This window comes from Zosterops lateralis (assembly GCF_965231275.1).
Source record: "Zosterops lateralis genome assembly, chromosome: 2".
In the NCBI taxonomy this organism is placed as follows: Eukaryota; Metazoa; Chordata; class Aves; order Passeriformes; family Zosteropidae; genus Zosterops; species Zosterops lateralis.
The window spans coordinates 18856088-18875008 of NC_139763.1; the positions used below are offsets into that span (position 1 = coordinate 18856088).

Below are 18921 nucleotides of genomic sequence, written 5' to 3' on the forward strand. Positions count from 1 at the left end.
ACAAGCAGTTTGGGCTGGGTGACTTTGGCTGGGCATGAGAAACTGTGGTCTTTTTCTGCAAGCTCTGGGCAAGTCTGTTAGCTGCAATGACAGGAGCTCTGTCCCATGTTGAGCAACATGCCTTTGGTTGTCTCCAGGACAGTGAGTGCACACTTGACATAGGAGTTATTTCCACACAGAGTTCTTCTTACAGACCAAAGCAAGAACCTTAGCCAGAGCCTTGGGTGTTTCTGCCTTGTTCTCTTGTTTTAATTTTAAGGGTTTTTTTCCATATATACATCCCTTCTCCCTTTTCCTGGTTCCTTAGCTCCTTTCATTTCCTCTCCAGATGATGCAGAAAGGTGGAGCAGATAATTGCACTTCAGGAATCAGCAGTAGTGAGATATATGGAAGATGTGTCTGTAGTACTACTAAAATCAAAAATGCCTTGGGCATTTTCAATAACTAATGTGAGAGTCTCCAGAGGAAGCATATAATGAGAATGCTTAGTGTTTACACCTGGGAAGCTCTGAGTGCAAGAGAAATGGTTTCAAATGTGCTGAAAACCACAGAGTAGAAATAAAATGGAATGGGAATGATACAAGGAACAGATGAAGAAAAGTAGATGCTAAATGAATTTCACTCTGAGTCATGACAAAGTGCAGAAATGATGCCTTTCAGCTGTTTAAACAAGTGAATGTCACGTTTGGAAAGAAACAGAAATGGGGATGTAACTTGGGCTCGCTCAGAAGAGTCTGGGTGGTTTTCACACAGCAGGACTGGAGGCCGTTTCGGAGGCTGGGCCCTGCTCCTTCTGCACTGACTGCAGCGGGGCCCTGGCCATTGTGCGAGCCCTTCTTTGTGCCAAGCCTCAAAACCTGCCAGGCCACAGAAGGGCTCTTCTCGAGAAACACTGAAAAGGCTCCAAGCTTCAGACACTTAGAAAATTAGGCGAGACAAAGTGTTGGAAATGTATACTCTAGGGAATTATCGTGCCCTGGCGAGGGATTTTACTTGACAGCCTATCTGGGAATCCAGGCTGAAAGCTGCTACTTTGTCCTTAACTCACCCTATAGCACTTTTGTCTCAGAGCTCACTTTGTATGCGGGATCACCCACTGCTGAGGTTCAGCAAAAATCGAGGCGTGACATGATCCAGACAGAGCTCCAAACGCTCGTTGTTTGCAGGTTAAGTCAGTCCTTGTTTATAAAGGTAGAGGGGTGGGGTTTTCTCCTTAATTGTGCTGAACTCGCTGAGTGCACACTTAGCTTTTTGTGGGCGCAAGTGAAAGACCTGTGGAACACTTGAGCGCCGTTGTTTGTTGTTCAGGCGGTGCTCTCAAAGGCTTTGCGAAGTGCGAAAGAACCGCTACTGTAGACATGACTGGGATCCCAATTGCTGCAGCTGGAAAGAGGGGACTGGAAAAGCTAGACCAGAGAAGTTGCTTGGCACATATTTAGTCGATGAGTTAATTGGACACTCTCAATGTGGAACTTGTTAATGTCTTGCTGCTTTCCTAATGAGGATATCTGCTGTTGCAAAGAATACAGTGATTAATTGGGGACCCTTTTGTTAGTGTCTTAACTGAGGATTTCATAACTAGTGTCTTATGTGTGAACAGAGATTATATTTGCAATTCAGCAGGCAGTCCAGCACTGCATGACACAACTGGTCCAGGATCTTTCCTAAAGCATAGTTAAATTACGCTGGAATGAAAATTTTCTGTCTTAGGGAAACAGCTACAGTTGTCGTGACTTACAAGGTGCTGAAACTTCAAACGGTGAATTTCAGTTCCTTATACCAATCATTACTTTGATGCTTTTTTTTACGTCAACATTTTGACTTTTGAGTTCAGTGAGCTTTTCAAAAAGTTGACACACAACTGCCCAGCAATCCATGAGTGGATCTAGGAGCAATGTATGGTGGAGCCTGGGGCTGTGGTGCTGATTTTCTAAAACGAGATACTGAGATGAATGGGAACTCCAGTCTGATCTTGGATAACTTTGGTTCCTGAAACCTTGAGCTGGAGGAGTCTGGGATGACTGTGCATTCACTATCAAACTGAATACCTATTGCATGACTCTGTAAGTTAGCATGCATTCCTCATAGTTGTTCCAGTGATGCTCATATGGTTTACTGTTCAATAAAAATATGTATATAATTTTATGCATTTTCTTCAAATACATATGAATATGCACAGGTGTGTGTTTTCTGCATGTGTACATACACACATCTACATCTGTGGTTTATGCATGGAAACCCTTGTGGAATTCTAGGAGGATTCTTCATCCTTGTCCCTCCCCATGTATCCCCAGTACACAGTGTGAGGTACCCTTCTACAGTGAGTGCCTCTAGTTTCTTTTTGGGGAGCTGGAGGGTTTTGCACTTCTTTTTATTTCCCTGCTTTTTCCACGCTTTGTGAAAAGACTGGACTGAAGCCAAGAGTGAAGAACAAAACGAGCACTGAATAGATGAGAGATTGTAGGTGGGATGCTGAAGTCTATGCGAAGAGTGGGAGGGCAATTTTGAAAATCAGAACTGGATGTAAAGTTAACAGAGGATTGTCTGAATAAATCTGACTTTGTGGAGCAAAAGGCTAAATTTCTGTCAAGGCTGAACTAAGTAATGTTTATTTATAGATAGAGAAAAAGAAATCAACAGGTAGCCTCCCAATACCAGTCCTGTCTCAAGCTCTTGTGTTTTGAGATGGAGCAGCTGTATTAACAGGAGTATATTATAATGATACCTTTGCTGCCTTCTAAATTGCTGGCAGAAATAGCTCTTCTACAAGTACAAGAGGCACTTCTACTTGAGTGCTGGCAAGTGTGACATAAATATCTAGGATGCTATTTCAGTATGTCCAAGTATTCAAAAGCTCCAGTTAGCTTTCTGAGATGGCAGTGAGTTTTGACAACAGTATTGGAGAAGAGGGTTCACAGCAAAAGCTAAGTGTGTTGGATTATCTTCAAAGTGCAGGATTAAGGCAACAAGGACAAAAGACTTGAATGCACTATTTTCCTGCTGCACTACAAGGTAGAGGCATGATAACTGAGACTCTCCCCTCCATTGTGATGGACAGAGAGAACAAAAAGGGTGGTTATGTGTGCCAAAGTCAAAAATGTAGCCCTTAAAATTATGGAGAAGCATTTGAAGTACTGTTGAGGACTTCATGTAATAGTCATGGACGTGAGGATCTTGGCACTGATGAAGAGAAAAATTAATGGAGTAACTCAAAGCCTTATTTTGCTGCCTCATTGTAAGGTTAAAGGATTTGAAATCTGCCTGCAATACACTTGTAGAAAACTATGCTATAAAATTGTGGAGTTGGAGTAGAATCTGAGGACAGTGGCAACAGCCACTGGAGCTGGTACTCTGAACACTTGCCTAATGAAAGCTCCTTTTGGGGGAGATGCTAGGAAGTCTTTGCTTTCATTTTCTGTATTTCTGTGCTCTTTCTACTGTAGTCTAAATGGGTTCTAGTTTGTCAGCATATTTCCTTCTGGCTTGCCAGAAATATGGTGCTGCTCCAGGCAGCCTCACAAGAAAAGGAAGCAAGAGGTGATGTTGCTTTCAGCTTAGTTTCAAACATATCCTATTTTGTTTTGATTTTAATGCCTTTCCTCGGAAGTCTTTGGCATAGTTGAGATTCCTGTATTTTGTCTGCCAAGAGTCTTGTATTATTTTCCCTAGATATTTTTTTTTTAAATACAAGTTTCTAAAACCCCAGGAATATGTTACTAAGGCCCTTAGATTAGATAAATAAAATCCAGTGCTTTTAAAATTATTTTATTTCCTTCTGTGCTGTTGACTGCCTTTCATAAGCAGAAATGGAGCTCCCACCTGCTTAAGAACACATAAACAACTTCTTTCATTTTGGACTTTCATTGTCGTTCTTCAGGCTTTTTTTGTTGGTAGACTTCACATCTCTGCAGTCTGAGCCATCTTTGAGACTAGAACTTGATGAGCTTCTAGAAAAGCCACACAGAACCATCTATTCACTTTCTAAGGGACTTTTTTTTTCCTTTGTGCTCCAGCTAAATGTTAGCCCTTGGTGTATGTTGTGGATCTGGGCTGTTTATTACCTTTGATTCTCATCCATGGCTGCAACTGCAGTGGTCCAGCTGGAAACAGGCAGGCTGGACAGAGATCTCTATGTAACCCAGCAAGTGAGTGACATCTCCTTTGCCTGCTGCATGCCACCAGGCATTGAGCTTGGCAGTAGTCACTGACGTCTTCACAAGGCTTTGTTAAGGGAGTCACAGCACTGGCATCTTCACGCTGTTAAGGTTTGCTTACCCTCCTGGACTTAGCTCCATTGGTTAACTCAGTGATTTTCTTTGGCTGCGGAGATAACCACTGACCATGCTTAAGCCTTAACTTTTGCTCTTTCTTACAGAAATTTGAGACTGAGACTCCTAAGTGCAGTGCAGACTCATGTCTGTGTTTTATACTGTGGTATAAGTGCAGGGATTTTCCACTGTTATTTGTTAATTTGGATTCCATTTTCCTAGTAACCTTGTATATCTGAAAGAATGAACCCCAATTTTTAATTTTTTTCTAAAGTACTTGCAAGATATATGACTGCTGCACCACTGAAAACTTGTCACGCTTTGATTTTATCCACATGGAAAGTTTGCCTGCTTTTGCATAAGTATTTGGATTGGATTTTATAAGCAAGTCTTCAGTAAGTGGTTTAAAGCTGAACACAAACAATTACATTGCACCAAGTGGCTTCACGTGTCATTGCTCTTTCTCTTAAATATTTTAAAAAAAAAAGTATTCTAGAAGTTGTCTTTAAAATTAGTTGTTTGGACTATGCGTCAGTCTTGTTTGAGGGACAGTCTCTGTATTTTAACTTCTGAGTCTTGGATCTCATAGATAATCTCAAATTGCTCTTCAGCTATGTAAGAACACTCTTTATTACAGCTCTATGAAGCCTTTGTAGAAATGGCAAGTGTGTTTTCATCTCCTGAAAGCTTGTGAAGAATTTGCTGTAGCTTATGGTAGAGCTTCTCAGCCTTCAGGAATGTAAACTAGATTCAGTGACATTAAAGATAGATGTTCAAAAGGAACTGGAACATGAACAGAATAGGGATTGTAATATAATTTTAACTTCTGGAATTGTGCTATTTTAATTGACTGAGCAAAATGATAAAATGTGTGGTTTGGGATTTTTTTTTAATACCTAGATAAAATAGATTTAAACCTTTTTTAAAAAAAACTATTTTGCAGTAAATGTCACTTGGTCTGCAGTGCCTTCACATACTTTCCTCCACTGCTGTTCATCCTGAGGTTTGGCAGTAGTCTCAGAGCTGTGCTTTAGCAGCAGAAACCCTTGCTGCTCAGCCCCTCTCCTCATTTTCACTTTTATCTTGTTCTACAAATAAAATGCTGGGCTGAACTTCTCAAATGTAACTAGCTACCTGCCCTGGTTGCTAGTTATCTAAATCAGCTTGGTCTGTACAAGCAGGATTTTGCTGAATATCAGTCCTAAAAGAATTTTTTTAATTTTTTTTTTTTACCTTTGTGGCTTAATCTTTGTGTGCCTTTGTGGCTGTGTTGTCATAGGCATAAACTTGATGTTTCCCAGTCTCATCACATATTATGACAAGGATGTATCTGTTAAAGGGAGGGAACATTGAATGAGACAACTTGCTGGCTGAGATTAATGCTTGAAGCACAAGACCAGCACCCATGTTAGCACCAGAGGAAATGATATAGTTTGTTTTATTTGCTGTATATAGTTTGTTTTATTTGCTGTATTTACCAATGGTGGTGCAGAAGTTTGAAAATCTAGAAATTACTTAGGGTGAGAAGTGCTTAAAACCTATCATACATTGAAGCAATCCAGAAAACAATAAGAAGGGAGGTGAAAGAATTTTACACTCATGTATCCCTTGCAGCTTTTAGAGGATGATTTAGTAGGTAGGATTAATGCTTTTGAATAGTTGGGCTTGATGATTTTTGAAGTGTTCAGTTCAGGTTCTTGTGAAGTTGATTCTGGTATTGTGCACTAATTTTTTATTGCCTGTTTGAGGAAGAGCTTATTCTGGGGAACCAGTCACGGGAATAGTCTCCCTGTTAGTTTTGAGTTTCTTAAACATCAGAAACTCTGAGGTCCTGAACCTGCCTAATAAATTCTGCTCAGCAGTAGGAAAGTGTGCAGCTGTTTGAAGGAGTAGGTCTCACTGGTAGAGAGAGGAGGGCTACAGTAATGGGTTTCCTCCAGGGACAGTCTGGAACCAGAGGTTATTTCTAATGTATTTTCTGTTTAAATAAAGGAAATTCCAGATTATGTTCATATTTTCTGTGTATTTATACTAATAAGTGCATTGATATTGCACCACTTGAATAAGGTTACGAACAGGCTTTTTGTAGCTTAGGATAATCTGAAGAAACGATTCAGCCTTTGAAAGTTTTGGACCTTCCAGTCTAAAAGCAAAGATCATTAAGAAAGAGCGATCTAGACTGTGACAGAAGTACCAACTACACAATGAAGCATTCCAAGAAGAGAATTTTATGTCAGAAGCAATCAACTGCTTTGAACAATGACTAAAATTTGTGTGACTCTCAGCAAGGAGGTTGTACTTGGTATGGATTTTCAGTCTTACTGATGTTAAACAGGGAAAAAAACCCACTCTTTGTAGAACCTTTTCTTTTGTATAATCATTACACCAACAACTTTTAGTAATCATTAAAATAATACAGCAAACACATCACCCATGCTTTCACCTTCTGGCTGATTGTTTCAGCGAGTGTGTTTGCAGTGCATGGTCTTGCTGGGGAGGGATTTTGATCTGTGTGTGGATTGCTGTCTGAGCACTGGAGAGGAAGAAGGGGGAAATATGCCTTGCCCCCTGGGTTGAGGTCTCTGCTGTGGCTACTGATTTGATTACCTGCAGGAACCCAACCCCTTGCCCCACATTGGCTTCTGAGGATATTTCATGCCGTCTACAAATTAGCATCATCCTGCTTACTTAGAGGTCTGCTGAAGTGGGAGCTTTAACTGCAGACTTTTCCTGGACTCCAAGGAAGCAGAGCAAATTAGCAGAGCATTTTAGGCAAATGCTTGACATCAAGTTTTGATGCTGTGATACAAAACCTTAGGATATGACCAAGACCTCCTGGCAGCTGTGCTGAAGCCTAAAGTCTGAGCAGTAATTCCCAAAGCAAAGTAACAGCTGTGTTGGCTGTGGTGAGAGAAGGGGGTTTGTGCACTGATTTCGTGAAAGATATAGGAACTTTCTCTAATGGTTGGGTCTGAGGGCTTTTAGGCTTTTCACTAGGCATCTAGAAATAAAAATGCACAGCAAAATTGTGGGTGTAGTAACTTCAACCAGAAGAGACTAAATTGCAGCTACAAATCTTTGGACTGCTTCCCTCTTCCCACTCTCGTGTTTGAATCTGTTATAGGGAACATGCAGGGTGTAGGTTTTAACATCCCCAGCATTTGCTGAATCTGCTGGGTATCTTTGCAGGCTGCAGAATTGGCTGCATGGCTGGACCATGAAGGCCATTACTCCACTCTTTCTCCACCATCCTACACACACAAAGGGGTGCCTTTGGGCACTTGTGCCCTGTGCAGTGTGTTGTGCTGTAAGGCAGTGAGACAGGCAAACTGGCAGGCAAGGTTAATTAGCCTCAGTACAGCCTTAAATGTGTCAGTTGTCCTGGGTTTTGGGAGGGGAACAATACCCATGTGTGGTGTTGCCCTGCTCTGTGACTCCCCAGCACAAGAGTGGGCTGGGGACACCTAAAGTCACCTTATGCACTGTGACTCTGGCAAGTCTTGAGTTTGTTGCTCCCAAGTGCAGCCTATTTGATCACGCTGCAGTCTGTCTGGATTTAGGGGAGTGATCAAACGTGCTGAACAGCAACTCTGTGCTCACTCCCAGGCATGGCTTTAGGTCTCTAGTGGCAGACCTCCTTTTAAAGTCCAAGTTGTGTTTTCTTAAAGATTTTATCCTTTAGAGTGTTGCACGTGCATTTTAGGTCGTTTGAACTTGCTTCCTGTCTCCTTGCTTGGATATATATATATATTTTTTCCCATTGTGCTTGCAAGAGAATTTAGATTTTCCATGTATGTACATAGATGCCCACTTTTGCTTTTATGCTTCTCTCACACAGTCTTTTACCGTGGGTGAGCGGAACTCTCGGCAAAGAAAGCAAACAGAGAGAACAGAGCCATCGCCCCCCACCCCTTGAAGGAGCAGAGGGCATGTGGAATAAATCAAAATGCAAAGCATAATAACAAGGTCCCATGGGAAAGGGAGCCTTGTGATTGTGTGCCGGCGTGCACTGCCCTTAGAGACGGCGGCCGGGGGGCTCACCTCACAGCGCCCGGGGGCTCCTTTCTTTCCCACTCGCATCTCCCCTCCCGATGTCACCAATCCATTCACTGCCCGGAGAATTGATTAACATTTGTTGGGAGACGGGGAAGGAGGGGAAGAGCGGCGGGCAGGAGGCAGGGGGCGCGGGCGGTGATGCTGGTCCCCGCGGTGTGGCGAGGCGAGGCACAGGATGGCTATTTTATAGCTGGGGACCGTGGTGACGTATAGCTGAGCGAGCTGGCACAGCTCCTCGTGGACCAGTCAGCGGAGCGAAATTGAAACTGACAAGACTTTTCTGGCGTTTTGGAAAGGACTGTAATCTACTGTAGGGGAGAACAGAGCCGCTCAATCACCGCCGCTGTAAATAGGAGACGGAAGGGAGTGAGAAAGGAGGCGAAGAGAAAAAGTGCTTGCTGGGGGGGGAGGGGGGGCGGCATTTTTGGTGGATGGTATGAAGCCAGCCATGGAAACTGCAGCGGAGGAAAATGCAGAACAAAGCCAAGAGAAAAAAGGTACCCAGGGGTCTAACAATAGCCTGTTTAAATCTTTTCATTCAGGGGGCTTAAAGAGGTTTAGGCCAGTTTTGTCACTTTTTCAAATAGCTCTTAAACAATCATTACTGCATCTTCGGGCTTTCAGCCGTCCTTTCCTGCATGGCTTGACAACAAATTAATAGAGCATCAACCTTTCTGTCTGCGTCTGTATTTGCTCTGAATCTGTCCTAACCCTACCCGAAATGATGCTTGCAAAAGAAGTCTTGTTATTGCTGCGTCTTTGACAGATTTTGGTTAATTTGGTTCACAGAGGTAGCGTGTGCCTGTGTGTTTGCATGTTGTTTTCGGAGCCGGAATCTGGTGTTTTCATCGAGACTGGCCATGTAGCAAGGCTTTGCAATGCAGTGTGGGAGACCTAGGTTATAACAACATATAATAGATTATAATGTCACACAACCTTCGTGTAGTGAGCTTGGTGCCAAATGCTACTCTTATTTTTAAAATTCCTTTCCTATGGTGTCATCGGGCAAATTTTACTTTTGTTGCTATCTGCCTGCACTATGATAAGGGGGAACAATGCAGTGAGTTTTGCAACGTTACATTTCAGGATGTGTTAATCACTGAGAGTTGCTGCTTAATGGGGAGAACAATTCCATGGCAATGGTTCTGTGATAGGGAGCAGCGCTGAAAGAGAGATGCTTGATCCATTCCCAGCTTTACAGGTTGATTCTGTTTGCTCTGGGGTGCTGAACTTCAGAGCATAAATTCAACTCACAAGGGATATTTTCTTTCTGTGCCATATGATTTGTGTCAAATAACCGTTCCTCTTCAGTGCAGCAGACTACTCTGCAGATCAGAGCAGTTTGTTGGGTGGTTTTTTTGTTTGTTTGTTTGTTTTTGAATGATACAGCAGCAACAAAATTATTTAAATTTTTGCTGTCTTTTTACTTGAGTTATTGTACATTTTTTTAACCTGTTATGTATCGTTTATAAGGAATCTGAGTATGTCATCTGAGTATCTCATAGGCTTAAGCAGCTGATAAACAACTACTGCATTTCCCCAAGCAGAATTCTTTCATTGATTGTTAAGCAGTTCAGATATAAACATGATAAATCCCGGTAGTGCCCAGTAACAGATTTTGTTTTCCTACTTCGAATGTGACTCCTGCTACACACTTCATATAAAACAAGCTTCAGTTTCAAGTAAATGAAATTTGTCAAGTGATTAGACATAGTACTACATAATCCCTTAGGGATTTCACAAAAGGAGGTCCACTGATGAGAGATTAAACTCTGAAAGCCATTAGTGTATGTGGACAATAACCCACCTCGCTGCAGATTTTGAGTAATTAATGTACAAAATGTCCTGAATAGATTGTCTAAAAAACCACCTTGAATTGATAGATCATTCTTTAAAAATTACAGTAATTCTTCCTTCTGATTGACAAGCTTCTTTTAAACCAATGGAATTCGTATTACAGTCAACACTAAAGAAAGTTATCCGTATGCATTAGCAGCTGCGCTAAACAAAATGTGTTGCTGAGTCTGTTTATGATGAGTTTATGGCTTCCCTTTTGTTTTGGCAAGGATGAAAGCACAACATGTAGAACAGTAAATCTGCTTCCAAGTCAAGGTGGTTGATCTGTTGCTTTCATCAAATGCAAGAAGGGAGCCTTCTATCCCAATGTTAACACCATTTCTTAATTTTTTTCTATGATAATTTTATACTTTGGATCTGTTACATAAGTATATGTATGTAACACTTGTAGGCTTTGTTCTTGCTGGTTCTCCAATTCCTGAAAGTAACACACGGTCTTTCACATTATGCTCTGTATTTTTCTTCATTTAAATTCTCAATATGCTCCACAGCAAATTAAAATGCAGAAAGCCGAAACAGTCCTACTCCTAATTTTTGTAGCAAAACAAATAGACCAGATCCTCCTGCAAAATTACTGCTGTGAAGTGGTCATGGAGGAGACGCATTTGGTTTTGAGGGGCAGATTTTCCAAAGTGCTAAATCTGTCGAGTCCAGTTGGGTTTTCAGATGGGCTCAGCAGGCATGAGGTACCTCTCAAATGTCAGATTTTTCAATAGGACTCTTTCACCAGCAGCTCCTGTGGAGGAAAATGGGCTTTTTCTCTGTGTAAAGAAACTTGCAGGAAAATGCTGCTGCTTTATTTTGGGGTATAGAACAGAAGAGGACTCCTTCATTTACTCTCTCAACCACATCTCTTACTTGTTATCCCTCACATGCTTGCCAGCCTTGCAACATTTTCTTCTTCCTCTAGGATACCTGGACTTGGTAATGGCCATCCTTTATGAGATGCCCTAGATCCAGTGATTTCAAGGCAACTGCCACAGCTTGAAGCAGTTGAAGTCCTATCACAGGGTCTTTTAACTCTTCCTTCTAGGAATATTTGTAAAGCCTAAGGAGATAAACCATGATCTGAAGGTGTTTGGGAAATGCTGCTATTGCTAAGACTGAGCAAGGGAAGATCATAAGCATTCTGCTTTGGGTATTCAAGTTCACATTCAGTACGCTTTTCACTGCCAAGTTCTGGGGAAAGTATTTGCATTTAACTAATAGCAAATCATGCGTTTAATCTTAGAGGTATTTTCCCTTTACAAGAGCTTTAAACTGCATGTTTCTGGGGTGTGTTTTCATTGCAAGGACCTTCTTGGTGATGTGCTGCATTTTTATGGAATAGATACTTGGAGGAAGCTGGGCTAAGACTACATGCTGTGTGTGTACAGGGCACCCAATGCTTGGGAGAACCCTGGGGAGCAATGCTGCCAGAGCACTTGGCATGAACAGCAAGGTTTGTTTTCAGTTTGAGCACCTGAAACAGTTTTTAGTATGTGAGTGGTGGTGCCACACAGGTATTGGTTTGTAATTCCCATCCCTGTGGCAAATGTGGGCAGCCAGCTATTCTGGACTGCAGTGTAGCTGAGACAATTTGCACAAGCTAATGTGCTTTATGAATAATTACAGATTGATAAATGAAAATTATTGAAAAAATATTTAGATTTTTTAAGTTTACTAAACTATATAGAATTCCTGTTCTATCTTTTAATAATTTTCATGAATCCCCTGCCTGATTCAGGCAGCAATACTACCCAGTTGATGGATTCAGTGTTTATCTGACATTTGTTTCTCTGCACCCAGATGAGTGGCTGCTGCCCCAGTTTTTTTAATTGGAATTGGAACAACCCTCATGTTGATGGAGATAAGAAATAAGTCAGCTTTATGCTGTGTATCAGCAGCCCTTATCAGAGGAGAACACCATGAAAGCTGAAGCAAAATGTTTAGCAGATACTTTGCAGGGCTGCAGGACAGATTGGATGCATTTTAAAGATGAAGGTTTACAAATTATTACAAATGACAGGGTTTATCTTGCAGGCATTAAATTAAATCAAAATGTGAGGACTGGGCAGGCAGATTTACTGAGGTGGAATAAATAAGAAAAACGAAATGCCGTTTTGCATCAGCAGTGAAGGATATAGATCCTGATACACATTAACAGAGACAAGAAGTTTCCCTTTTCATTTAACTGTGAGAAATACTACCAAGTTGCAAAATTAAAAAAAAAAAAAGGAAAAAGAAGAAAATAAACCCCAACTGTGGATGACCCTGGTGAATTCACCAATTACACACAGGATGGAAGAAAGCCATGATACTAGGATTTAGGTTCCTCATATGAATACATGTGATGTTCAAATTGCCTGTGCTGTGCTGAGGAATAATGAAGACCAGTTTGAGCAGCTGTAGCAAAGGTCTCTTTTAATTGGCTCTTTCCTGCTTATGTTCTCTTGATAAAAGAAGATCTTGTGCTCAATAATAGCTGTGAGCTTTATTATTTTTATGGTATATGGAGCCACATTTCAGCTTTTAAGCTCTAAATAAACAAGTATATACTAGTCAAAAAGAGAAAAAAAATACTTTGCTTCTCTTGCACTATTGCACACAGTTGTTCAGTTGTGTTTAAATGAAGTTGCAAAGGTGATGTGAGAAAGGAATGGATTGTCATGCAGTTTATGTCACTTTTAGTAATTTTTACACAGTGAGCTATGACATTTTGATGCATCACAGATGTATTTTTCATTACAACAAAATGAAAAAAAAAAAAGTATTTTTTAAAATATGTGTTATGATTATCAACCAAAATTTAAATGTACCCACCTAATGTTAGGCTCACACAGTGGTATCAGAGCTGTCAAGCTTCAGAGATTTATAGTATGCTGCATATTTTTCCCCGTTTTAAGCAGTTGTTTGGTGTTTCAGATCCACTGACAACAATAACTGCTCTAAGTATAAGTCCCTGAAGAATACGACTGTAGGAAGAGAGGTCCAGCCCTGGGAGAATCTGGGACACGCGATATTCTGGGGATAATAATTTGGCAGGCTTAGTGATTTAGGTTTTAATGAATAGGATTTGGTTTCTAAATAGGAGGGGGTTGAAAAATACTCAGAGAATGTACTCATAGTGGTCTGAACAACCTCGTGAAAGCAGAAAACCTAGACATATGTGCCATGGGATATGGTAATGGGGGGTGGGGGAAACCCAGATGGCACTGTAAGCACACAATGGATTTTGCAGCAGGAGCAATGAGGGCAAAGAGGGGGGTACAGTCTCCTTCAGTTACTCTGACCCTTCCCCATTTTCTGCCCAGCCTTGCCCCTTGTCCAGTGTTCATCACCAGACCATCAATGACCAAACAACACCCTCTCTTTGCTCCCATGGACTGCTTCATCAGCTGAGACAGATGAATATCAAAACTGTGTTTCTTCTAAAGCCGTATGATAAAGGCAGCAAGCATGAGGATGTTGAGTACTGTGAATTTGATTACAGGCGTGCAAGATGATTCATCCCAATGAATATTGAACAGCACAGTCTCCATCCGTGTGCCTGCGTGGTGTGACATGAAAACATTGTCAGTTCTGTAGCTGCTGTGTCTGTGCAGGATTGAGGATAACCTGGTTCTGACAGGAGGCCAAGAGCTGTGAGAGCTTGGCAGTGGGTGGAGGGTATTGTAACCTAGACCAGGGAATGCAATTAGTGCAGTTAGTTACTCAAAAAGCAAAAGGTAAAGAAACCCTTAAGCCTGTTTCATTTCCCAACTATTCAGGGTACAGTTAAATTCCAGTGGATATGGACTGTGAGTAGTTGTTATGCCACTGAAGCCTGGGGAGCTTTTGGCCTGGTGTTGATTTTACATGAATGGGCCTGGGTGGGTCCCAGCAAAGTCACCCAGAGATACTCTTCAGCTTCAAAGGTTGTGCCAGGCGTGCACTGAGGGCTACCAAACAGCCATTGCTAAGTGGCTCTTTGAAGAGCAGTGGAAAAACTGAGATTCCTTATGGAGTTTGAGCTGCCTCATAATGAAAGGAGCCCTGTTACTGCAAAACCAGAAATGGCTAATTAAAGAAACCAACTCCATATTATGCTTTCACTTAGAGAAATGATGCTACAAAGTTTACATGATATCTGTGTGTTTCAGGGTTTGATGTTTGTACCACAGCAGACAGGTGACTTCACCAGCATTCCCCCAGGCTATGGGAGAAAAATAACTGCCTGCTCTGCTGCTCTGAACAAGTGCTTTTTGTGGCCACTGCAGGAGAAATCTCAAACTGTGGGTTCAAGCTAGTAGGATAAAATCTTCTTGATGTCGAAGGTTTGGTTTAGATGCTGCTGCAGTGCAAATGAATAATTATTTTCTTTTTGGAAGTCTTTGCAGCTGGGTAGTTTTAATTAAAAAAAAAAAAATCTGAATCTGGTACTAGTTCTCAGTAAGTAGCCTCAAAAAGGCAGGGAGCAGACATTGGAAAGGCAGAGAAGAGAAGGTATGCAGTACTAGCAAAGATTTTTTTTTTTCCATTTTGTATTCAATTCAATTATTCTGGCATTCCCAAGCAGGATTGTTCGTCTCTGAACAGAAGGAGATGATATCATCCTGAGAGTGTGCAGTCATTTTGGAACAGTACTTTCAATACATTTTGAATTTTGTTATGCTCTTAAGATGTGGAACTTGCCTTTCCGAAGAGGAAGAGTGAGCCATACAAAACAGAAAAGTGTGTTCTGTGGAAGATTTACTGATACCTGCTTGCTGGTTTGTGTGCAGAGAGGGGAAAAGTACAAAACCACAAAGTATCCTTCAGAGAGCCATTGATGTTAAATTTATGTACAGAACCCAAAAGACTCTTGGTATTGGAGTTCATTTGCTGATAAAGAAGACAAATTCTTGCTTTCAATCTCTGGGTCCAGCATTTGGATTCAAGGCCAAGATTTTTTTTTTCTCTTCTTGACGTATGCAAATATGGCTGTGCCAAACTCCTTATTGCACAAGCAGCAAAACCACATTAGAGGGACTAGGTCCAGGACTTCTGAGCCCCTCATAGGCTACAAATTTATGGCATTTCTACTTCTCCTGCCCCCTAAAATTTGTCTCTAATCTAGTCTACAGTAGATCGAGTTTTCACCCTCACAACCTTCACTTTCTCCATGTGCCCAAACGCTGCTGAATTGGGTTTGCTTCAGTTAGAAATGATGGTTGCTTTCTAATTTAGCCACTGCAGAGGGAGACTCTGGTGCATTTTGAATAAAGGTCTGTCAGTCTCACACTGACAGCTTTGACAAGGCCATAGTGGTACCAATGGGGCACATGTAGGCTCAAAAGTGGTTTGATGCTGTTTCCTGCTTCTTTCAGGAGCACAGAAACCCTGTTGCCAATGAGTGTGCGATGAGTGTGTGAGTGGGTGAGGTGAGCTACTGCATGGGGGGCTTCTTGCTGGGCTTCCTCTGAAAAGACAAGAAGAAGCAGGACTGCTCTTCTTGGCCATGAATTGGGAACAAATCATTTTTTAACACACTTGGTCCAGATTTTTGGATGTGAGCAGAGCTTAGGTGAAATAAAGCCCACAAAGTTTTATTTTTTTAATGTAAGAAACTATCAGAGCAAACCTTTGTGTTTGCCCTACATTGATATAGAGCAATAATTTTTTTCTTTGACAGCATTAGAGTATTTTTAAAAAACAGGTAATGTGATTTTCCATTACTTTACCTTCCTTTACTTCTGGAGCAGAGCTTTTTGTCATGGACAAAGAGAGGGAGACATGAGAGTGGGTGGGGGTAAGGAATAGAGAGCCCTTCCTTATGTGTTTTAACTCGACTCCTAGGTGGAGTTTCAGCTATTCAACCTTTCTTAACACCTGTGTGAGCATTTCCCTGTTGATCATCCCTCCTAATCTCTTCCTTTAGTCTAAAAGGTTATGTTATTTCAGTTCTGAAACTACAAGTGTGTTTCTTTGCGCTCTTGTTTTTAAAGTTAAATGACTGAAAGTACTGAACTAAAACTTGCTGGTGACACTGACTTTTTACCACCTAAAATTGGCAGTGATCACCAGACCAGAAATGGAAATTGGCAGGTACCACTGGATGTACAGGAGTTCAAGGCCACACCGGTACCATCATGTGCCAGCATTGAGAGGCAATGTTAGTCCTTTGGGGATTCAAGGTAAATAAAGGGCTGGGTGAAAGGGAAATGAAGAGTTCAGAAATGGTAGTAGCATAAACTTAATGCTTTGCAGTAGTCCTAACAATTTAAGATAACCATTCCTCTGTTTTTCTTGTTTTGTTTGTTAAGGCTGTAAGGGGTCTACTTCTTTTGTATGAATACTTGACATAAATTTGAATTTCCTTGTTAATGCTTGAAAGACAATAATGGGTGGTGTGAGGGACAGCTTCCTTTTAACTATGCTCCCAATTTCTTCAAAACTGTTTACAGGTGAGATGAAATAGTATAGGGTTTATGCAGATGAATCTATCAGACTCATCAGCCACAAATGCAGAAATTACACTGAAGCAGTGACAGCACATCTGACTCACTAGTATCCTACAATATTCTTCCTAGACAATATTGTGTGGTTTGGTTTGCATTTTTCCCTTGCTAGAAGCACTAAGTGCTTATGTGAAAGTCTAGAGGAGGATTTCAGGTGAGGCTGTAAAAAGGTTTGGTTATTCTACATGCCTGTTGTTTCGCTGTCTGGCTTGAGACCTCAAGAAAATCCTATTTAGTTTTCACAAAGCTTTATTTTAAGGGTCTGTGGGGGAACTGAGTTTTGAAGCATCTCAGAAAGGCACCTGAAATCAAGCCTATGATTGATCACATTAGAAATTTCCAGTCTGATTGATGGATAGCACAGCAAGGGACGTATATGCTCAGAGACAGCCTTTGCAGATAGCTCTATCCAGAATCATCTTCTCTTTATGGAGCTGAGTGACTGAAGCCTGCTTGACAGCTTGTTTGCTGGAGACGCCTGCCTCCGCATCAGAGACTTTAATAGCAATGCAGGGAAATATTCACCAAAGCTTGCTGCCTCATCCTTCCCCTTTCCATTACATTTCCCTACTCTTGTGCTTTAAGATTCAAATGCTTATGTATTTCAAATGGCTTTTTATCCCCCAAAATGCTTAGGTCACAAATTATGATCTCTGTCTTCAGTATCTATATTAATTTTGACCATATTTTATGACAAGTTACCTGGGTGATAGGTTTGAGGCTGCCAGAAGACATTTCCAAACTTCACATTCAGTGCACATGGGATATTTTACAAACAAAAGAAATGCTTCAGGAAGTAGTGGTAGATTATGAACACTGCCTGCCTGGGCTGTGAAGGACATGGAAGGAGCAGGCTAGATCCTGGTTATCAGGGTCTTGGGCCCCTTCAGCTGTCCCCAGTGATGAGACATGTCCATATGTGCTGGCACAGATGAGCCAGGACACAGAGATGCACAGCCTTCTGTTACAGCAGCTGGGAGTCTGGCACCTAAAATGGTGCTAGAAACCCTTGTTTAGGCAACTGAACCCTTTTCAGTCTGCCTTGGGAATCTTCTTGAACTAACATGTAGGTAAATGTGCCTGCTGTGAAGGAGTTGATGAAAGGGTTCTTGTTGATGGTGTAAACCCCCACCTCCCTGACCAGAGTGCAGAAATGCCAGTTCAAGGGAAGATGTTTTAAATGGCTGCACTTAAAGAAATTAAAAATCTTTTTGGCAACAATGAAACTTCTCTTAACAGGTCTTAAGTAAAACCAACCTGCCAGCGATGGATTAGCGTCTGTGAAAATGCTTATCTTTGCTCTTGTCCCTTAGCTTGGAGGGAAGATGTCACTTCAGTCCCAACAGAAATCCCTTCTTGTAAGATGCCTTCAGCACTGGCCTGCAGCTCCCCACTGCTGGCTGGCATTGGCTGCTGTGCTGAGATAACCTCTCTGCTCCTTTGGCAAACCACAGGATTTTTTGGGTGCCTTTGTCTCCTCTCTCAGTGTCCAAATGGATATTGGTATAAGGACACCTCTGTGGTAGTTCTCATGGCATCCACCTCTTCTCCCAGGGTCTCTGCGTACAAGATGATCTCACTTCCCTTATTTAAGCTTGAATCCAGCTCTTGAGCAGCGAGGGAAGAGTCAGCGTGGGAGATTCACTGCAGTGCTGGAGCCAAGACATCCCCAGAACACCTGCAAGCTTATTGAGCCTTTCAAAATGCTAAAACATTTTTTTTTTCCCAGAAAGCAAAGTACCATCTTTTTCTCTAGAAAGAGAAACTTTGCAATAGTTGTTTAACATGAGCTTAGCTGTAGGCACTATTCCAGGTTGGGTGGGTGTTGTTTGCTTTATGGGATTTTTTTTTTATTTTTATTTTTTTTTAGCTTGCTTCCCCCAGATGCTGGGAGGTATTTCAGCTGCTCTGTGAGCACATAAGGGCATGTGAATGTGGAGTATGGAGTATCTCACTGGAACAGCCTTACTGCTCCTTTGCTGAAACAAGCTCAGGTTTTGGAAAAACCTGATGAGGATTCAGCTGGGGAAATAATTGCATGAAAGCTGTTACAGGGCAAAGGACTTCTACAGTTACAGTTCAATTTTCTTATTACTCTTCTTGTTCCATAGTTGAGTAAATATCTGGGAAGATCTTTGCATCTTCATTTATCTCTTGAACTGGGAATTTACCTTCTGAATCTGAGACCTGCCAGGCTGGAATGCATACATATACACACATCTATACAAACACACAGGTTTTGGCCCTGTTTTCAGCTCTAGGGAGAGAGAGGTTGTGTTTCT

The 18921-nt window shown here is 41.5% G+C and overlaps 1 protein-coding gene across 8 annotated transcripts in view; it reads left to right on the forward strand.

The window, feature by feature from the left end:
- The window catches only part of GPM6B (glycoprotein M6B), a gene marked incomplete at its 3' end in the record, with an annotated part of 42529 nt that overhangs the window by 3701 nt on the left and 19907 nt on the right, over positions 1–18921 (forward strand). For 2 of the 8 annotated variants that reach the window (XM_083885245.1, XM_083885247.1), the window contains exons 1-2: positions 8754–8821; positions 16196–16315. The exons of 2 other annotated variants lie outside the window; for them this stretch is intronic. In XM_083885245.1, the coding sequence (XP_083741371.1) occupies positions 8761–8821; positions 16196–16315 (181 nt within the window). In that variant the 5' untranslated portion in view covers positions 8754–8760. Of the gene's footprint in view, positions 1–8531; positions 8822–16195; positions 16316–18921 lie in introns of those variants that run through there. 4 more of the 8 variants (XM_083885248.1, XM_083885251.1, XM_083885246.1 and 1 more) reach the window with 3 other exon arrangements.